Here is a 17,558-nt window from a genome sequence, read left to right on the forward strand (position 1 = left end):
GGAAAATAAAGTTAAAGCATTCCATGGCTTACCAGTTTATTGTAAATTATTGTTCCCTCTTCACATGTTGCTTTGTGTGTGCAAACATGCTGATGAATGCACCAGTTACAACCCCAGTCACTGCCTACACACCCCCGGCATCTAAATTTGCAGAGAGAAAAAAATAATTGCATTCTAAACTAAAAATTGTGAACAATTGACAAAGGAATTGCAAATATTAAGCCAGAAATTCTCTGACTGTAGTATCGAAATTCATAATATTCTGAACAAAATATTTGCTTGCCATCTGGCTAGCTGTGAATCATGAACAATATAGGTTATAATAACTGACGTGTGAAAGCTTTAAGATCAGAAGTATAGATTTAAACAACTACATTAAATGATAATAACCTCAGTTGTCTTGGGCACAAGGTAGATGTTGTAGAACTGCTTTAATCTTAGTGTACACCTGTTTGTGATACTTACGGTGCTGTCTTGAATAGCTGGGCCACTGCGGTACAGTCATAGAATATGAACTCTGCTGTAGTTATTGTAACTTCTCCAAAACGAAGGAGTAGCTTAACCCGTACATGATCTGAAAACCAATAATGCGTTACAGTTGTTTCTATTGTACACATATCTCATGCGATTGACAATCTGGTGGGTTTTTATTGACCAGTAGATGAGTAGTTGAAAGAGGAGGATGTGGAACAATTATTCAATAAAAAAAAAAAAACATCACAACCCACAAACCCATTATTCACACACTCACTGCCACAAACATGTTGTGTTTTTATTTTCTTAGCTGGTCAATAAAGAGGATCTCGTACCTGAAATCACTGAATGATTTGGAAAAAAAAAAAATCGAACAAAATGTTTGGCCACATTAAAACTATTTAAAATACTTTTTCTAGACTGGATGTTTTATATCCTGATTATTAATAACTGACCTTATTACAATTTATGTGATATATTTTTTATTTACGATGCCACTACTCTACAGTAGTACTACCGTGTTGCACTTACCTGCTGAGCTACACAACTTATATGAAAGGGTCTTGTTTTGTTTGTTTTTAAAAAGAAACAAAAAAACATCTTGTGGTCACGGTAAAGTATTTTTTTATATTAGGCTAAATGGTTTGTATCTGAACTTTTATTACATACATTTATTTTATTAAGAGTCAGTAAGTCATATTGCAGTTTATACTAACCCGTGCCAGGTCTAATTACGGGGACTTTGCTGGGATCTGGTGAAGGACACATGACCCCAGATTGTGTCCTAACTGCACGGCTCTCGTAATCTTCAAAGAAGCATGAGTAGGACTCTTCATACTCCAAGGAGGGGAGATCAGGGATGGACAGAAAGATCTGTAGGAACAATCAGGATGGACTACTTAGAAATCAATTATTCTCCTCCTGTAAAAGTTTACTGCTATACATTGCAATTACAATAATATGAGACTGTACAGTGGAATACACTTGTTTTTAAATACACAAACACTCAATAGAACTAGACATATGTATGCACCACATAAAGTCACTGCTTCTACATACACATGACTACACACATGCATAAATACAAGCACACACATGCATAGACAATTACATGCACATAATTTGTACATCATTATGCATACACAACTTACATACACACACATACTTACCTTACACTTTCACCCATTAAACAATTATAACCCACAAATAAACTCCAAGCACTAATGCACAGACAAAATGTTATTGATTATTTATCTATCTACTTCTAAAAAGTGGGCTTCCAACACTTAAATCCTATATAATTGGCCAGGGAATAAATGCAGCTTGTCCAGTGAAGCAGTGTATTCCCTTAATACCAGTTGGTGGTAATCTCAATAGAGTAGAGGTCTGTCAGTGGACATCTGTCGTAGACCTCTTTCACTATTGCCTCACGGCACTAGAGTGGAAGCAGACCCACAGAGAAAGATGAAAGTAGATCATATCAATGTGATGGGTGTTATATTAAAAAAGTTAAACAAATAATTCCGATACAAAACACCAACACCAGCAATACAAGGCGCACACACCGACACATGTTCATTCACACACAAACACACACACACACAGACCCTCACTCAATATTTTTTTAAAGAAATAACTATAGTACAATTTGATCATCAGTTTCTCGTTACATAGCCCATCTCTAAAATCAATAAAAATACAATTTGATGTTAGGAAATAACCCGTTTTCTAATTTATATTTGAATCGCTTAATTTCTCGTGATTGATTTACTGTACCGGCCTTAACCCACTCAGATGTATATTGCATTAGTTTCTTTTTGTCCCCTGTTTTATTGTTGTGTAAATGTAGGGCATATTTCAACTTCACTATTTTTATATTCAGCAACTAGCTGCATGTCAATTGGATGGTACTGCAGATTAATTTGATTGACAGCTGAGGGCAGCCTGAAGTCTGATACAAATTAAATTACACACGTACTGATGAAGTGAACGCAACTTGAGCTTAGAAACATAGCATTTCATAGATCTAATAAAAATGTAACCAATACGAGAAGCTTGTTATGCTGCTAGCACAATAAATGTATACATTCTTTCAAATCCTTCTTATGATTAACAATGGCATACTTTGTGGTATTCACTGAGAGGCACAGGAAAGGAGGAGACATTTGTAAATCAATATATTTTACACTGAATACAGCATTTATCTTTGTTATATATGATGTATTCAATGTATATGGGAGCAATCTCAGATCCCTTTACCATTTAATATTACTGACTCATGCAGTGACAAACAGATAGCACCAGATGGAGCCAGAATACTTATTTATGTCATATTCAAATACTAAGCATAACCTTAACCATTTTGATCTGACTGATAGTATGTGACATTTATGAGCTCCTAATGTAAAACAATTCACAAATCACTATGTTTGCTTTGGGGACTTGACTCTGCCTAAATTATTTCACCAATATTTATCCTTTTCAGACAGAGGTTCTCCGGTCTCCTTTGCAAGCATTAAGGATCTTTCATGGTTACAAATAAAGAGTTGGGATTACCACTTATTACAAAAAGTGTCCATATTAAGTGTTGTAAAAGGATGGAGGAGTGATATATGCACACCCGAGGTGGTAATGTGGTCACGACGCGAAGCGGAGTGGCCGTTACACCTCGGGTGTGCATTATTTTTTTCTTATAATTCAACGGCCTGGAGTCAATTATTCCGCTTATACTACAGTTACCACACCTCGAAACATTGCTCAGATGATGTATTTCAAGACGTTTGTCAAGTTTTTGTCATTAAAACGCTCTTGTATATAGGACTAATTTCTTACGCAACTGTAATGCGGTCAAGACCTGTCTGGAACTACTTTAGCCGTGCGTCTCCCTGAAAATAATGCACACCTTAGAACATTCGTCAACCAATCAGATTGAAGCATTCAATGGTCCTGTAGTATAAAACATTATCCTAAATGGATGCCAGTCTCTGTTGTCCTCCGTAACAGCCCACCTTAGCTTCGTATGCCATTCTTCTACAGGAGAAGTTGACTAGGGCCTTATTCATACAATGTATCTTCTGAAGTAAATATGCTTCCAATAAAATGGCAAGGAGAACAAATGTATTCCCAACTCAGCAGTAAGAAACCTCTGTATTATATACACTTACATTTCTCTTCTCTTCCTTGCTGATATTTGCTGGACTCAGACTTTGTACTGTCAGGCATTTCTGGTTTGGATCATGGGCCCAAAGCCACTGGTTCTTCTGTCCTGAACGCAAGCACTCATGTCGTCTGCTGCATCTGGGGGGGAAATAATGGGCCAATTAAGGATTTTCACAAAAGTGAAATTAAAGTAAAAAATAAATACACATCTACACTGGACATCAGTTTCTCACATAGGCCTTGAATTAATAAGCTTCCTAAAGATTCAATACTGTTGGAAAAAAATTCTCAATTATTTATTTAAGGGAAGTCACCATTAAAGTTTCTAAGAATTTTTGAAGATAAATCATTTTGAATTTTTTCTAACAAAATTGAATCATTCGGAAAATGTTTTCAATCAAGGCCTTAGTCACATATGCGCACTTGTACTTAATGACAGACCACAGAGTCACGGGCAGCGTGTTTCAAAGCCCTGTGCATTACGAGTAATCGAGGGGAGAATAAATACACATTTGGATGTACTGATGATTTACAGATTATCTTACGTTCCAAATAGAACATATTTCATTTATATGGGTTAAGTGATGGTTAGATAAAAACAAAATGTTCTCTTTAAACTAGTGTGATCAAATATCTCCTGTTTTAAGGCTACTCAAGGGAAATATCTGCTGCAGACAGAAGATTTTGGGTAGGTCAAGAAGAGTTGGTTTTGGCTCCTTATATTTACGCTTAACGCGGCTATGTCACTTTCTGGGGTCTTTACATGTTTTGTAAAGATCCCTGATTGTGGCTTTGCCACTGGCAGTGCTTTGGCTATATGGTCCAGGGGTGAGTTTTACCTACCCAAAGCTGTCCCACACGGCTGCCGCCATAGTCTTCTATTCCGTTCCTGACACTTCATCTGCCAGGAGCTGACATCAAGAACAAAAGGATTGGGCACCAGCATTAAGTTAAGGACAGATTTATTTGGAGGCTCTGTGTGAACCTTTATCAAACATAGAGCCAAAATGTTGGTTTTGTTTTTTTTTTAAATAAATCTATCTTCAATTTTATGTCGGTGCCCAGTCCTTGCATTGTTTTGGTTTGGAATAGTTTGGTTGCTTCTGGACTGAAGGCACAACTTTGTGGATTTATGCACTTTGTGTCCACTTTGTTAAGGAGCTGACACCAATGCTGTACTCTCGTGAATGTGCAAGAGTACAACACTTAAGAGATTACAACACTGATGTCTATGGACGATCCCACAAACCCGTCAGGAGTTATTTTCCTCACAGCCGTCACTAGTGATGGTTAAGGGCTTGATAAAGCTTGACAGTAGTAGCTCCAAATTTGTCAATTGTAGGAAAAATACCCAAGACAAAAGTAGACTGATTTGGAAATTCATTGGAATTCTAACAAGTCAATGTTTGTATTCGATAAAGATTTTATTTTTGTAAAAATGGCAATGTATACATTAAAGGGTTAAACAAGTTTCTAGTGGTGGTGTTATGTCTCCACAACTAAGTAAAAGTTAGTCCTGCAATACATTTGATTGGAGGAGCATGGTGTTTTGCCGCACAGGCACTCTTCAATCCAGTGCTTCTCTATGAGAACTGTGGGTGATGCCAGCATGCTTGTTGACATCATCAGAGGTGAAACAGGAGGCTGGAAACAAGGTGAGTAATATTTCCTTAACCCCTTAAGGACACATGACGTGTGTGACACGTCATGATTCCATTTTATTCCAGAAGTTTGGTCCTTAAGGGGTTAAACTGACACTACAGACACTAAAACAGCTTTAGCTTAATGAAGCAGGTTTAGTGTATAGATAATGCCCCTGTAGTCTCACGGCTCAATTCTCTGCCATTTAGGCGTTAAATCACTTTGTTTATACAGCCCTAGGCACACCTTCCTGCATGTGACTTTCACAGCCTTCCTAAACACTTCCTGAAAGAGTCATCTGATGTTTACATTTCCATTATTGCAAATTCTGTTTAATTTAGAATGTCTTATCTCCTGCTCTGTTACTGGCTTGCTAGAACCTGCAGGAGCCTCCCATATGTAATTAAAGTTCAATTTACAGAGCTGAAGACAAAAACTTTAAAAGTAAGTTAACATGTGATTAAAAATGAAACCATTTTATTTTAATGCAGTTTATGTCAATCACAGTCAGGGGAGGTGTGGCTAGGGCTGCATAAACAGAAATAAAAGTCTAACACCTAAATGGAAGTGAATTGAGTAGTGAAACTTCAGAGGCATTATCTATACACACAAACTGCTTCATTAACCCCTTAACGCTGTTACAGCGTTCTATGTCGTCCCCATTTAAATGGGCTTTAAAGCCGTTGCTTTAAACGGCTTAAGCCCCCAGGAGGTAAAATTTACTTACCTCAGCCGCGATCCTCTTCGGGAGGACTGCCTGACAGCCCAGGCAGCCCTCCCACGGCAAATCAGGCCACGAGGGCCATGTGATCACTCTCAAAGAGATCACAAGGTCCCCTATAGCTGGCTGTGGATCTGCCAGAAAGGGGACTGTCTGAAATGTCAGACAGTCCCCCTGCTGGTGGGAAATGTAAAAAAAAATTATAGAAACAGGTTTAAAATAAATTAAATGTATTTATATATATATAATATATATACATCTTATATATATGTAACGTCATACGTAGTGTATTTTAATGTTAATATAAGTATATATATTCGTATTAAAATACACTTAGAATGATGTTACATATATAAGATATATATATTATATATATAATACATCTATATATATTATATTTATATATACACGTATAATTACAATAATAAATAAATAAAATTAAAAAAAATATATATTTAATCTTTTTTGTAAAATAAAGTATATATACATATGCAATTTTATTCTAACTGTATTTTGTTATTAATATATACACTTAGAATGACATTCTATATATCTATCTATCTATATATAAAATACAAATAACCGCAAATATAGATATACACATAAATATATATGATTACATAAATAACTACATAAGTGTACACGCAGACTTTAAATACATATATATGTATATATATTAAAATTCTACGTGTATATTTAAGTAATATTTTAACATAATTATGTGATTTAATTAATTACAAAAATTGATTGACATGCCTGACAACCCAGGCAGAAAGTGCAGAGAATTTGAATTGCAAGCACTCTATTTAACCCTGTAACTTTCCAAGACACCATAAAACCTGTACATGGGGGTACTGTTTTACTCGGGAGACTTCGCTGAACACAAACATTAGTGTTTCAAAATGGTAACTTGTATTACAACAATGATATTTTTAGTAAAAGTTAAGTTTTTTGCATTTTTCACACACGAACGGCACTTTTACTGACGATATTGTTGTAATATGTTTTACTGTTTTAAAACACTTGTTTTTGTGTTCAGTGAAGTCTCCCAAGTATAACAGTACCCCCATGTACAGTTTTTATGGTGTTTTGGAAAGTTAGAGAGTCCAATATAAGGCTTGCATTTCATTTTTTTCACATTGAAATTTGCCAGACTGGTTATTTTGCCTTTTGAGACCGTATGGTAGCCCAGAAATAAGAATTACCCCCATGATGGCATACCATTTGCAAAAGTAGACAACCCAAGGTGTTGCAAATGGGGTATGTCCCGTCATTTTTAGTAGCCACTTAGTCACAAACACTGGCCAAATATTCGTTTTTTGCTTTTTTCACACAAAAACAAATATGAATGCTAACTTTGGCCAGTGTTTGTGACTAAGTGGCTACTTCAAAAGACTGGACATACCCCACTTGCAATACCTTGGGTAGTCTACTTTTGCAAATGGTATGCCATCATGGGGGTAAATCTCATTCCTGGGCTACCACACGGTGTAATCTAGCAAATTTCAATGTGAAAAACCTGAAAAATGGAATGTGCTATATTTAACCCGTTAAATTTCCAAAACACCGTAAAAACTGTTAACGTGGGATACTGTTGTACTCATGAGACTTTGCTGAATCCAAATATGTGCTTTTTTGCAGTAAAAGCTAACAGTATTATGACATTTACAGCTAAAATGTGAGGCCGAAACTACAATTGTTTAAATTTTTTAAATTTCTCACAGATTTTTTTATTTTATTCATAATCAATTATGTTTCATATATGAATGGTTAATGTGAAATTAAAGCCCTGTTTCTCCTGAATAAAATGATATGTAATAAGTGTGGGTGCACTTAATATGAAAGAGGTGAATTATGGTTGAACAAACATATAGAGCAAATTCCAGGTTTTGTTTACATTTTGTTTTGATCAGAACGTGTACTATTGACTCTGTCCTGAAGTGATTAAACTAAAGTTGTTTTGGTGACTATAGTGTACCTTTAACTTAATTTGTACAGGGCAAATGACAGTGGGCAGTTTGCACATTGCAAGAAGGGAGCCTATAGTCCCATAATAACGACGGGTATTTTGGGGATTATAGGTTCCCTTTCGACTCTGAACTTTATTGAATTAAAATCTTCATAGCAAAATGTATGCCAAGCTATGACTAAAGTTTATATGAAGAATTTTTCCAGATTATCTATTTTTGTCTTAATTTTGCCACTCAGATTTAAATTCAATGAAATCAATTGGAATTTATATAATAACCCCATGACCAAAGATAGGAGCCCTTACTTTAAAAAAACATCTGGGCATGTGTGTTTAACAGGTAAATCAACAAGGACACAGTAAAAAATCACCAACTGGACATTTGGACTTTAAAGGTTAATCTCTACTGACACTTTAAGGATGAACAAATATGGACAACAAAGGATTAACATTGTGTTGGACTGATGCAGCTTACAAAGGAGTACTGAATTTAATGTGGGTAGGACTGTAAAACATAAATATTAGCTGGTTTTACGTTTTAAAAATAAATTCTCCATATCACGGTTCTGTGTCCAAGTAGTCATCGTCATTTTAGCTGACTGAGAAAGTGCACCTCTCCTGCAGAGTCTCCTGGCACATAACAGTAAACGTCCCGGAGCCCAACCAAGGATCTGCAAATAGCACTACCCAGCCGTGAGGAATGGAACCCAGTCAGTACTGTCGTTAGTATTTGCTAATGTTCCAGTGAATGTCGCTCTGATCCTGGTAACCACTATACTAGTCCTTTAGAGCATAGGTAGCTGAGGGCACAATCTATCTGGTGGTGTCCATAGATTGAGGGAGCTCTTCTCCTCTACAGAGAGCTTGTCTTTGGTTGCTCATTAGGATATAAACAAGGGCTTGCTTGCTTTTCCCATTTGCTCAGCTTATCCCAGACATACTGGCACCGGGGGGTGGGTAAGTGCCAGCATTCTGGTTCCCGCTTTGTCACTGCCGTCTCCCACAAGCCCTCCACACTGTTTTACATATTTGTCACGCCTTTATGCAGCCTTATTTTTTATGAAACAAGACACTTGGCTGCACACCTTAATTGGTATAATAATTAATACATATTTGTTCCTCTGTAAACGTTTTATACTGCATTTATTATTAATTGCACATGACCAGTTCGTATTGAATAAAAACAATAATAGGACAGCATAAACTTTGAGGATTCTTTAAATGTCACTTAGTTATGAACAAAGGGTGAAATACATGCTAGAAAAACGAAAATCTCTGGTAAGCGCTAATACATTTAGATTCCTTAAAGCAGTCTATACAGTCTTTCTAATCTCACCTTCAACATCAGGACTTTAAGATGAACAACTTACTTGCCATGAAGAACACACCAGCCACAGTATGGGTCCCCAGCAGACAGGCAGGACTTGCAATCCGTGTGTAGAAAACATTCTGATAATGGAACCTTTGCCACCTGCAGAAAAGAACCTAATATGTGACACCATGTATACAATCACCCAGATGCCACTGGGAAACTGTACATAGAACAGATTCACAACCACAGTACGAGTTCACTACAGTGCACTTCTGAATTGGCCAGTTTGATTGCAGACCCTGTGGTTATCACTTACCGTAGTCTGGGTCATGATGTATAAGTGTTTCTCTCCTGGGTCAAATAAGAGGTCGGGAGAGACAGCAGTGTTTGACTGGTTGGGTAAAATCGAATACAGATGGGAATCGCCATTTCCTCCCAAATACACCTGTAAATAGTTCCACAAGTTTAATTTAGAGTTAGCAACTTTACACAAAGATACACACAAAAGTAACATTTGGAACATTTTTGTAAAAACAAAAACTTAGCAGTTGGCCAAAAGATGTAGCAGACAATACTTAGCCTAAATAAACATTTTTGATGAAGTCACTGATTTCGTAAATTAACACACTGAGTTCTAACTCCTTTGAAGAAAAACCTACCTCTTTAAGAGTTTTGTAAATAGTTAAATAAAATTGACAAAATAGCAAAGCTTTAAAAATAGCTGAACGTTAGAGCATTTGACCTAAAATGTTTTGGACTCCTGTATCAACTGCCCACGATTCTCCGTTTAGTAAATAAACTCCTTTGTTTTTTAGTAAACATATCAATAAAACCGCTTTAAGGTGGTAGAAAAGAGGTATCGTATCTCCATTTTCAAACAATTTATCTGGAAATACAAGCGAAATTGATATCTCCCGGCTGAGTATGGCCCAGGTCATGTTTCAATAACCTGAGATGGACAGATGTTATGGCAACAGACAGCGGATAGAGGAATGTAATAAAGTTGATGCTGGGCTTAAATGGTTCATAAAGTAACAATGAAAGATCCAGAGTCATAAATGAGATTATAGATATCCTTGTGCAATGTGAGACCAGTTTCACATTTGGCTAGGTAACTGGATGTCATTTCGAGTGTCACTTCAAAGGTATAGGGGGGTCAGGTTAAAGAGACAACAGCTGTGATGCCTTATCTCTGAGAGCTAACTGAGCTGTAACAATGTATTACGATCACATCTCAGAGGGGAATACACTAATATGTCACCGGTGATAAACCCTTTGGGTGCTAGAGGTGTGCTCCAAAGCATTGAGCTAAGTGCTGTAAAAAAAAGTATATAGAGCTAATTATTTTTGTGAGAAATATTCATAGCGCAACTTACACCTTTTATGCAAGATTAGAAGGCAATGCATTAGATTCCACTTCCAAGGAGACTGTGGATGATTAAAATTGTGACCATTACCATTACATATACGAGAGAACGATCTGCCCATCTCAGATTATATCAGTTCCATGATTTGTGAGGTAGGTAACAGTTATGCATCCAGCAGGCTAAAAATTAAAGGACCACTCTAGTGCCAGGAAAACATACTCGTTTTCCTGGCACTAGAGTGCCCTGAGGGTGCCCCCACCCTCAGGGACCCACTCCCACCGGGCTCTGGGGGGAGGAAGGGGTTAAACTTACCTCTTTCTCCAGCGCCGGGCGGGGAGCTTTCCTCCTCCTCCTCTTCTTCCTCGCGACGTCATCGGCTGAATGCGCATGCGCGGCAGGAGCCGCGCTCGCATTCAGCCGGTCGCATAGGAAAGCATGATTTTCACAGTGAGAAGCACACAAGCGCCTCTAGCGGCTGTCAATGAGACAGCCACTAGAGGCTCTGGAGGCTGGCTTAACCCTCAGTATAAACATAGCAGATTCTCTGAAACTGCTATGTTTATAAAAAAAAGGGTTAAAGCTAGCTGGACCTGGCACCCAGACCACTTCATTAAGCTGAAGTGGTCTGGGTGCCTAGAGTGGTCCTTTAAATAAAATTTAAACCCTGTGTATGATACCCTAATTGGAAGATGAGGAACGCAACATTGTAGTAGAAGCTGTTATGATTTCCAAAAGTGGACAGTTTATAGATTAATACAATCTTTAAAGTCTTCAATAGGCTTAAAAGAAATAGAAGGAATACATAGTGTGAAACAATCACAGGATACAGGTAAGTATTGGGAGTACAAAACACTAATGTAAAGCGCTGGAATACAAACTGAGACACACTGTGGTCACCAGGACCCCCTCTGGCTGAAACAGCAATACACTTCCTCCATCGTGGCTTTAAAAGGTCTGGATTTGTGGGGGGCGGCGCTTGACTTCCGGTGTAGATGGCGGCGTTCTGCTAGAGCTCCGCACAACCTGGTCCTACAAAAGCAAATATTAGCAGCAATTGCAGCCAAAGCCACCCAATAAAAACACACCCCTAAACCTGCCATCGACGGTGTACCCGGCAATATGGGCGGCGGACGTAAATCCAAGCAGGGGTCGGCAGTGGCCCCGATATTCAAAACCCGCAGGCCGGAGGAGGAACAAAAGACCGGAGACCCAAAGGAGTATGACTCCGACTCGACGGCAAGCGATATTAGCCACCACCAAAACACTAACCCTATCACAAGAGAAGACCTCCGTGGATTACTGCACGATATCAAGGCTAATATGGCCGCAGAATTCTCTAAGCACCTGGCGCCCATAAGAGCAGGCCTCACCGACCTCGTGCAACGAACCAGCTCACTAGAAGATAAAATGGCCGCCACCACCACCAGGGCAGATACACAAGATCAGGCCATAAAAGAACTAAAGGAACAAATGAAGCAACTTGAGGATGCCCAGGAAGACCTCAAAAACAGGTCACGCCGAAATAATATAAGAATTAGAGGCATACCCGAAACGATCGACATGGAATCCCTCGCATCTACCATCAGGGAGACATTTTGCAGCCTGCTCCCAGAGGCACCTCCGGCCGAGCTCCTTCTGGATCGTGCCCACAGAGCCCTGCGAGCCCCCACACCAGGCATGGCCCGACCGCGGGATGTGATAGTCAGGCTCCACTACTTTCACATAAAAGAGGCCATAATGAGAGCAGCCAGAGACAACCCCCTCCAAATAGAAGGCCACCCGGTGATGTTTTTCCAGGATCTGGCCCCCAGTACTTTGAGGAAACGAAGAGAATTAAAACCACTCACCCTGGAACTAACGCGACGACGAATAAGGTACGCCTGGGGGCACCCCTTTAAACTCACGGTACGCCGGAATAACCACACGTACACCCTGCACGACATCGCAGATGCGGCCAACTTCGCGGAACGACTGGGCCTACCTCACCCTGAGACCAACCATGGAGAGGGATCCGACCTAACCCAGACACCATCCACCCGAAGGGAAAGAGATTCTCACCACCAACGCCGGCTACCTCCTGATAACCTGAACCCCAGCGCTCAGAACTGAACACCGCAAACTGACATGAAGACCCCGATCAACACATTGCCACAGACTGTTTGCTCCCATACCCAGAGACTCCAACGCTTGACATACTGAAGTTCACCCAGAGACTATATACCGACAGCCTCAGACGCCACCGCCACCAGCAAGATAAACGGACGATGATCCCTCATTACGGACACTTAAGTATTCCTTGCTTATGCATGACATGATAATAACCAAATGTATACCCATAGCTGAGACATAAACACGCTCCCACCCACTTGCACACTCATAACACCCCCAACCATATGGGCTTATCCCACCCAGCTTCCAATCTTAAGGAATAGCCATAACTATAACACACGTGGGTTCAAAGGGGACACGAAACACCTAAGCAATATGGTGCACATACCCTGACCCAGGTACTACCGCACCTGAGAGACCAACATCTCAACATTAACTCTATAAGAACAGACTGTGCTTATATACTCCATGGTATAATTGAATATATCCCCCAGGCTAAATTAGCTACAGGCGACCCTATGAGGACAGGGCCTAGAATTAATATCCGCCTTACCACTGCTAAAATGTACATACGGTACCAATCTATATGCTCATATGCCAACTCATAAGGTATGTGGTAATTGAGGTCGCCATGGGAGACATGTTCTCCACAATGCGCCAACCGCTACCACCTTTTTTGTCTTACTTAGCATGAAAGAGACACGCTGCCTATGGGGGGCTATCCAGAGCGGACAGCATGGATATAGCGATATCACAAACGAACCTTGCAGCATGACTCCCAGCCACTTACTAATAATCCCTGATATGCACATCCTCACACACACACAAAAAAAAAAAAAAAAAAAAAAAAAAAAAAAGGGACAAACAAACACCATAGTCCTTTAATAAAGTGAGTAATATGGGGGGGGGAAATTTAGATCAATTGACCATGATATCAGGCTACACACTACCTCTAGCATGAACAAAGTGCAACGGACGCACCACAACACCCGCATAACAGCACCTGAGTAAAGCTACCATACATAGATTCCGATATGGAAAAGACGATACTCAGGGACACCAGAGAACCGAACTACTCACAACAGAAACATAGATACTTAGCCACACCGAAGCAGCCAGGACAGACCACATGGCCTAATACCATGCACGAAAGGAATACCATAGAATGTATAGTTTTGGACAACTAGCAGTCTACAACATAAAGGCAGCTCAGTCCCTGCTCCTCCGCAACATGTAAACCACTAAAGCTACTTCACATAAGGGGAGAGCACGTAGAGGTAACACAACTAAAATAAGATGGGAATGAGGGGAAATTACAATACTGATAGGAATGGGTATGTTATAGGAATGCGAAGAGAATGTACTAGCACTTATATAACCATAACTGTATTAATATGAAGCGATGATGTTCAAATATTTATTACTTTATCTTGCTCAGGAACGCTAATGTATAACCAGTGGCCCCCTACCACGGCACCCTACACACCAGCGATGACTGCAACAATAGAAGACGACCACACTGAGACGCATCGCCCTATGGGAAAGACCCACATCCCTCAAATGACGACTGACTCTGGGTACAATACACAAACCTACCACTCGCCCCTTGGCGACACACACACGCGGCCTTCCCCCGCCCCCCCCGGCTGCCCCGCCCTATGGGGGGGCGGCTGGGGGGGGGGGGGGGGGGTGATGCCGCGGACACTGACTTGTGGCACACACAACTACGTGCTAATAAGATAATTGCAATGACTTGACCAAAGGACCAGACCGCGACTCTGGCTACCCGCCACCGTAGACCACTACTCTATCCTCTACCACCTTTGACCCTTAAGGAGCCGTCAGGCGACCCACCCCACCACCTATTGGCAACGTATAAGACCAATAGACAGGCCCCCTAGGGCCCTTATAGGGAGAACCCCACCTTTAGTCTACTTTTACCCCCACCCCACCCACCCCTCGCCTCTATTCCTCAACCTCCCTCCTCGCCCTATACCCAAGGCACGGGACCCCGGCCCACCTCTGGGCGCGACCACCGCCCCGGCCACTAACCACAGATACTCTACACGCCCAGGCGAATAGTAGAACCATATTGGACATTTAACCGCCATAATGCCCCTCCTACTGAAATGTGTCTCCATCAATGCCAGGGGTCTTAACGCACCCACCAAAAGACATAGCCTCCTACGATGGGCCCGCAGACAGAACATAGATATACTACTCCTACAGGAAACGCACTTCACAACCAAAAGGTCATTCCCCCTTACCAATCGATACTATAATCGGAGTTACATGGCCCACACTACTAAAAACCACTTGCCCCCTGACAGACGTCAGGTGCACCGCAGACCCACAAGGCCGATATGTCACGATAGAAGGTAAACTAGGCGCAACCCCCTACGTCACAAGCTCGGTTTACGCCCCTTCTGTGCCAGATAACACGTTCTGGAACCACTACGCATCCCACATACAAGCCTTCACAGGCAAGAGAATAATAATAGGTGGAGACTGCAACGCCACGCATATCCCAGCCATAGACAGGTCGACCCGCGGGGTGCCTACATCTCAACCATCAAGAAATTACGCATACTTTGCACAATTCCTAGCCACACAAACACTAGTAGATATATGGAGAGCACAACATCCATCCGACCGAGACTATACCTTCTACTCGAATCCACACAATACATACTCACGCATAGATCACTTCCTTATCTCTCCGAACCTGACGACCCAGATAACCCACACATCCATAGGTAATATCTCGTGGTCAGACCACGCAGATATAACTATCACCATCCGCATACCAGACCTGAAAAGGCCTTGGACTTGGAGGTTAAACCCGATACTCCTCCATGACACCCAAATAAGACTATCACTCGCTCAATCCATAAAAGAATACTTCGACACCAACGCAACCTCGGTAACCTCTCCAATAACATTATGGGCTGCACACAAGCCAGTGATCAGGGGAACCCTAATTAGCATTGCCTCTGCGCATAAAAAGAGAAAAATGCAACAGATAACGGACACGCTAACTGAATTACGAAGATTAGAAATGAACCACAACCCACACCCACAAACTTTGCGCGATCTAACCGCCACTAGAGACCTCCTTAAACAACTCACCCTTACAGACACAACCAAAGCAATGATGTGGCTTAAACAAAAATACTACGAAAAGGGCAACAAAGCCGACACCATGCTAGCCCGACGACTCAAAAAACGCATAGAAGCCAAGAAAATATCCTCTATACCAGGGGTAGGCAACCTTCGGCTCTACAGATGTTTTGGACTACATCTCCCAGAATGCTTTTACAGCCATATTGCTGGCAAAGCATCAAGGGAGATGTAGTCCACAACATCTGTAGAGCCGAAGGTTGCCTACCCCTGCTCTATACGCACAAAAACGGGCACACTTACCGATTTGCCTGACCAGATAGGCGACACATTCCAGCAATACTTCAAATCACTATATAACCACTCCCCACACCTTAACCAAGAGACAGCAACATACCAAGAAATAATAGATAAATACCTACAGCGCTTAAAACTACCCACCCTGCCCCAAAATGCTAAACATGCCATAGGGGCTGAAGCGACGGTGGAAGAGATGGCAGCGGCATTGGGGGCCTGCAAACCTAACAAAAGCCCTGGCCCTGATGGATATACCGCCCTCTACTATAAAGAATTTAGCCCATTGCTCCTCAAACACCTCTGCGCAGTATTTAACGCTACCCTGAAGGGAGACCATCTCCCACCGGACATGACAACAGCGAACATATGCTTGCTCCCCCAAACCTAACAAAGACCTCACAGAGCCGGATCACTATAGACCTATCTCTCTACTTAACGTAGATCTCAAAATCATGAGCAAGATGATGGCCACAAGACTTAATCCATACCTAGACAAGCTAATACACCCAGATCAGGTGGGCTTTATACCCAACAGGCAAGCGTTAGATAACACACGAAGAAACATTGATCTCATCTGGCTAGCCAAACACCGCAAAATCCCCACCGCAGTGATCTCCTTGGATGCCGAAAAGGCATTTGACCGCCTACTATGGCCCTTCCTCTATCGCACATTAGAACACATGAATTTCCCGAACCCCTTCCTAGCATTCCTACGGGCAACATACCACTCCCCACAGGGAGCCCTTCTGCTCCCCAACATTTCCCCACCTAGATTCCCGATCCTAAACGGCACGAGACAAGGCTGTCCTCTCTCACCCCTCATGTTCGCATTGTCACTAGAACCTCTCCTCCACGCTATCCGCACCAATCCTAGCATAGAGGGAATAACCATCAGGGGCGAAACGTACACGGTATCCGCCTACGCAGATGATATACTCCTCACACTCACTAACCCAGATCACTCCATAGACTCCTTATTGGACACCATAAACGAATACGCTGAAGTGGCAGGGTACAAACTAAACATCGCAAAATCGGAAATACTACCAATACAAATCTCGGAAACACAACTAACTGACCTCAAACACAAACACCCATTCCGAATAAGCCCGGCAGTCATAACATACCTAGGAATTCAGCTCCCCGCTGACCTACACACCCTATACGAAAACAACTATACACCACTATTACGCCAAGCACATGCCGATCTCCAAAAATGGGAGACCTTGGGAATATCATGGCTTGGTCGAGTTACTTCCGTAAAAATGAACCTACTTCCCAGGCTACTATATCTTTTCCAAACACTACCCATACCCCTCAACACAACAGACTTCAAAACGCTACAAAAGGCGGTCGACAAATTCATCTGGAACGGCCGCAAACCCCGGG

At 41.3% G+C, this 17,558-nt stretch overlaps 1 protein-coding gene across 2 annotated transcripts in view; it reads right to left on the minus strand.

The window, feature by feature from the left end:
- PLXNB1 (plexin B1) overlaps positions 1-17,558 on the minus strand; it is a 199,614-nt gene that overhangs the window by 54,269 nt on the left and 127,787 nt on the right. For both annotated transcript variants that reach the window (XM_063426751.1, XM_063426749.1), the window contains 6 exons: positions 9,593-9,721; positions 9,335-9,435; positions 3,639-3,771; positions 1,191-1,347; positions 466-574; positions 33-141 (listed from right to left, as the gene is read on the minus strand). In XM_063426751.1, the coding sequence (XP_063282821.1) occupies positions 33-141; positions 466-574; positions 1,191-1,347; positions 3,639-3,771; positions 9,335-9,435; positions 9,593-9,721 (738 nt within the window). The remainder of the gene's footprint in view (positions 1-32; positions 142-465; positions 575-1,190; positions 1,348-3,638; positions 3,772-9,334; positions 9,436-9,592; positions 9,722-17,558) is intronic.

This window comes from Pelobates fuscus, chromosome 7 (assembly GCF_036172605.1).
Source record: "Pelobates fuscus isolate aPelFus1 chromosome 7, aPelFus1.pri, whole genome shotgun sequence".
In the NCBI taxonomy this organism is placed as follows: domain Eukaryota; kingdom Metazoa; phylum Chordata; class Amphibia; order Anura; family Pelobatidae; genus Pelobates; species Pelobates fuscus.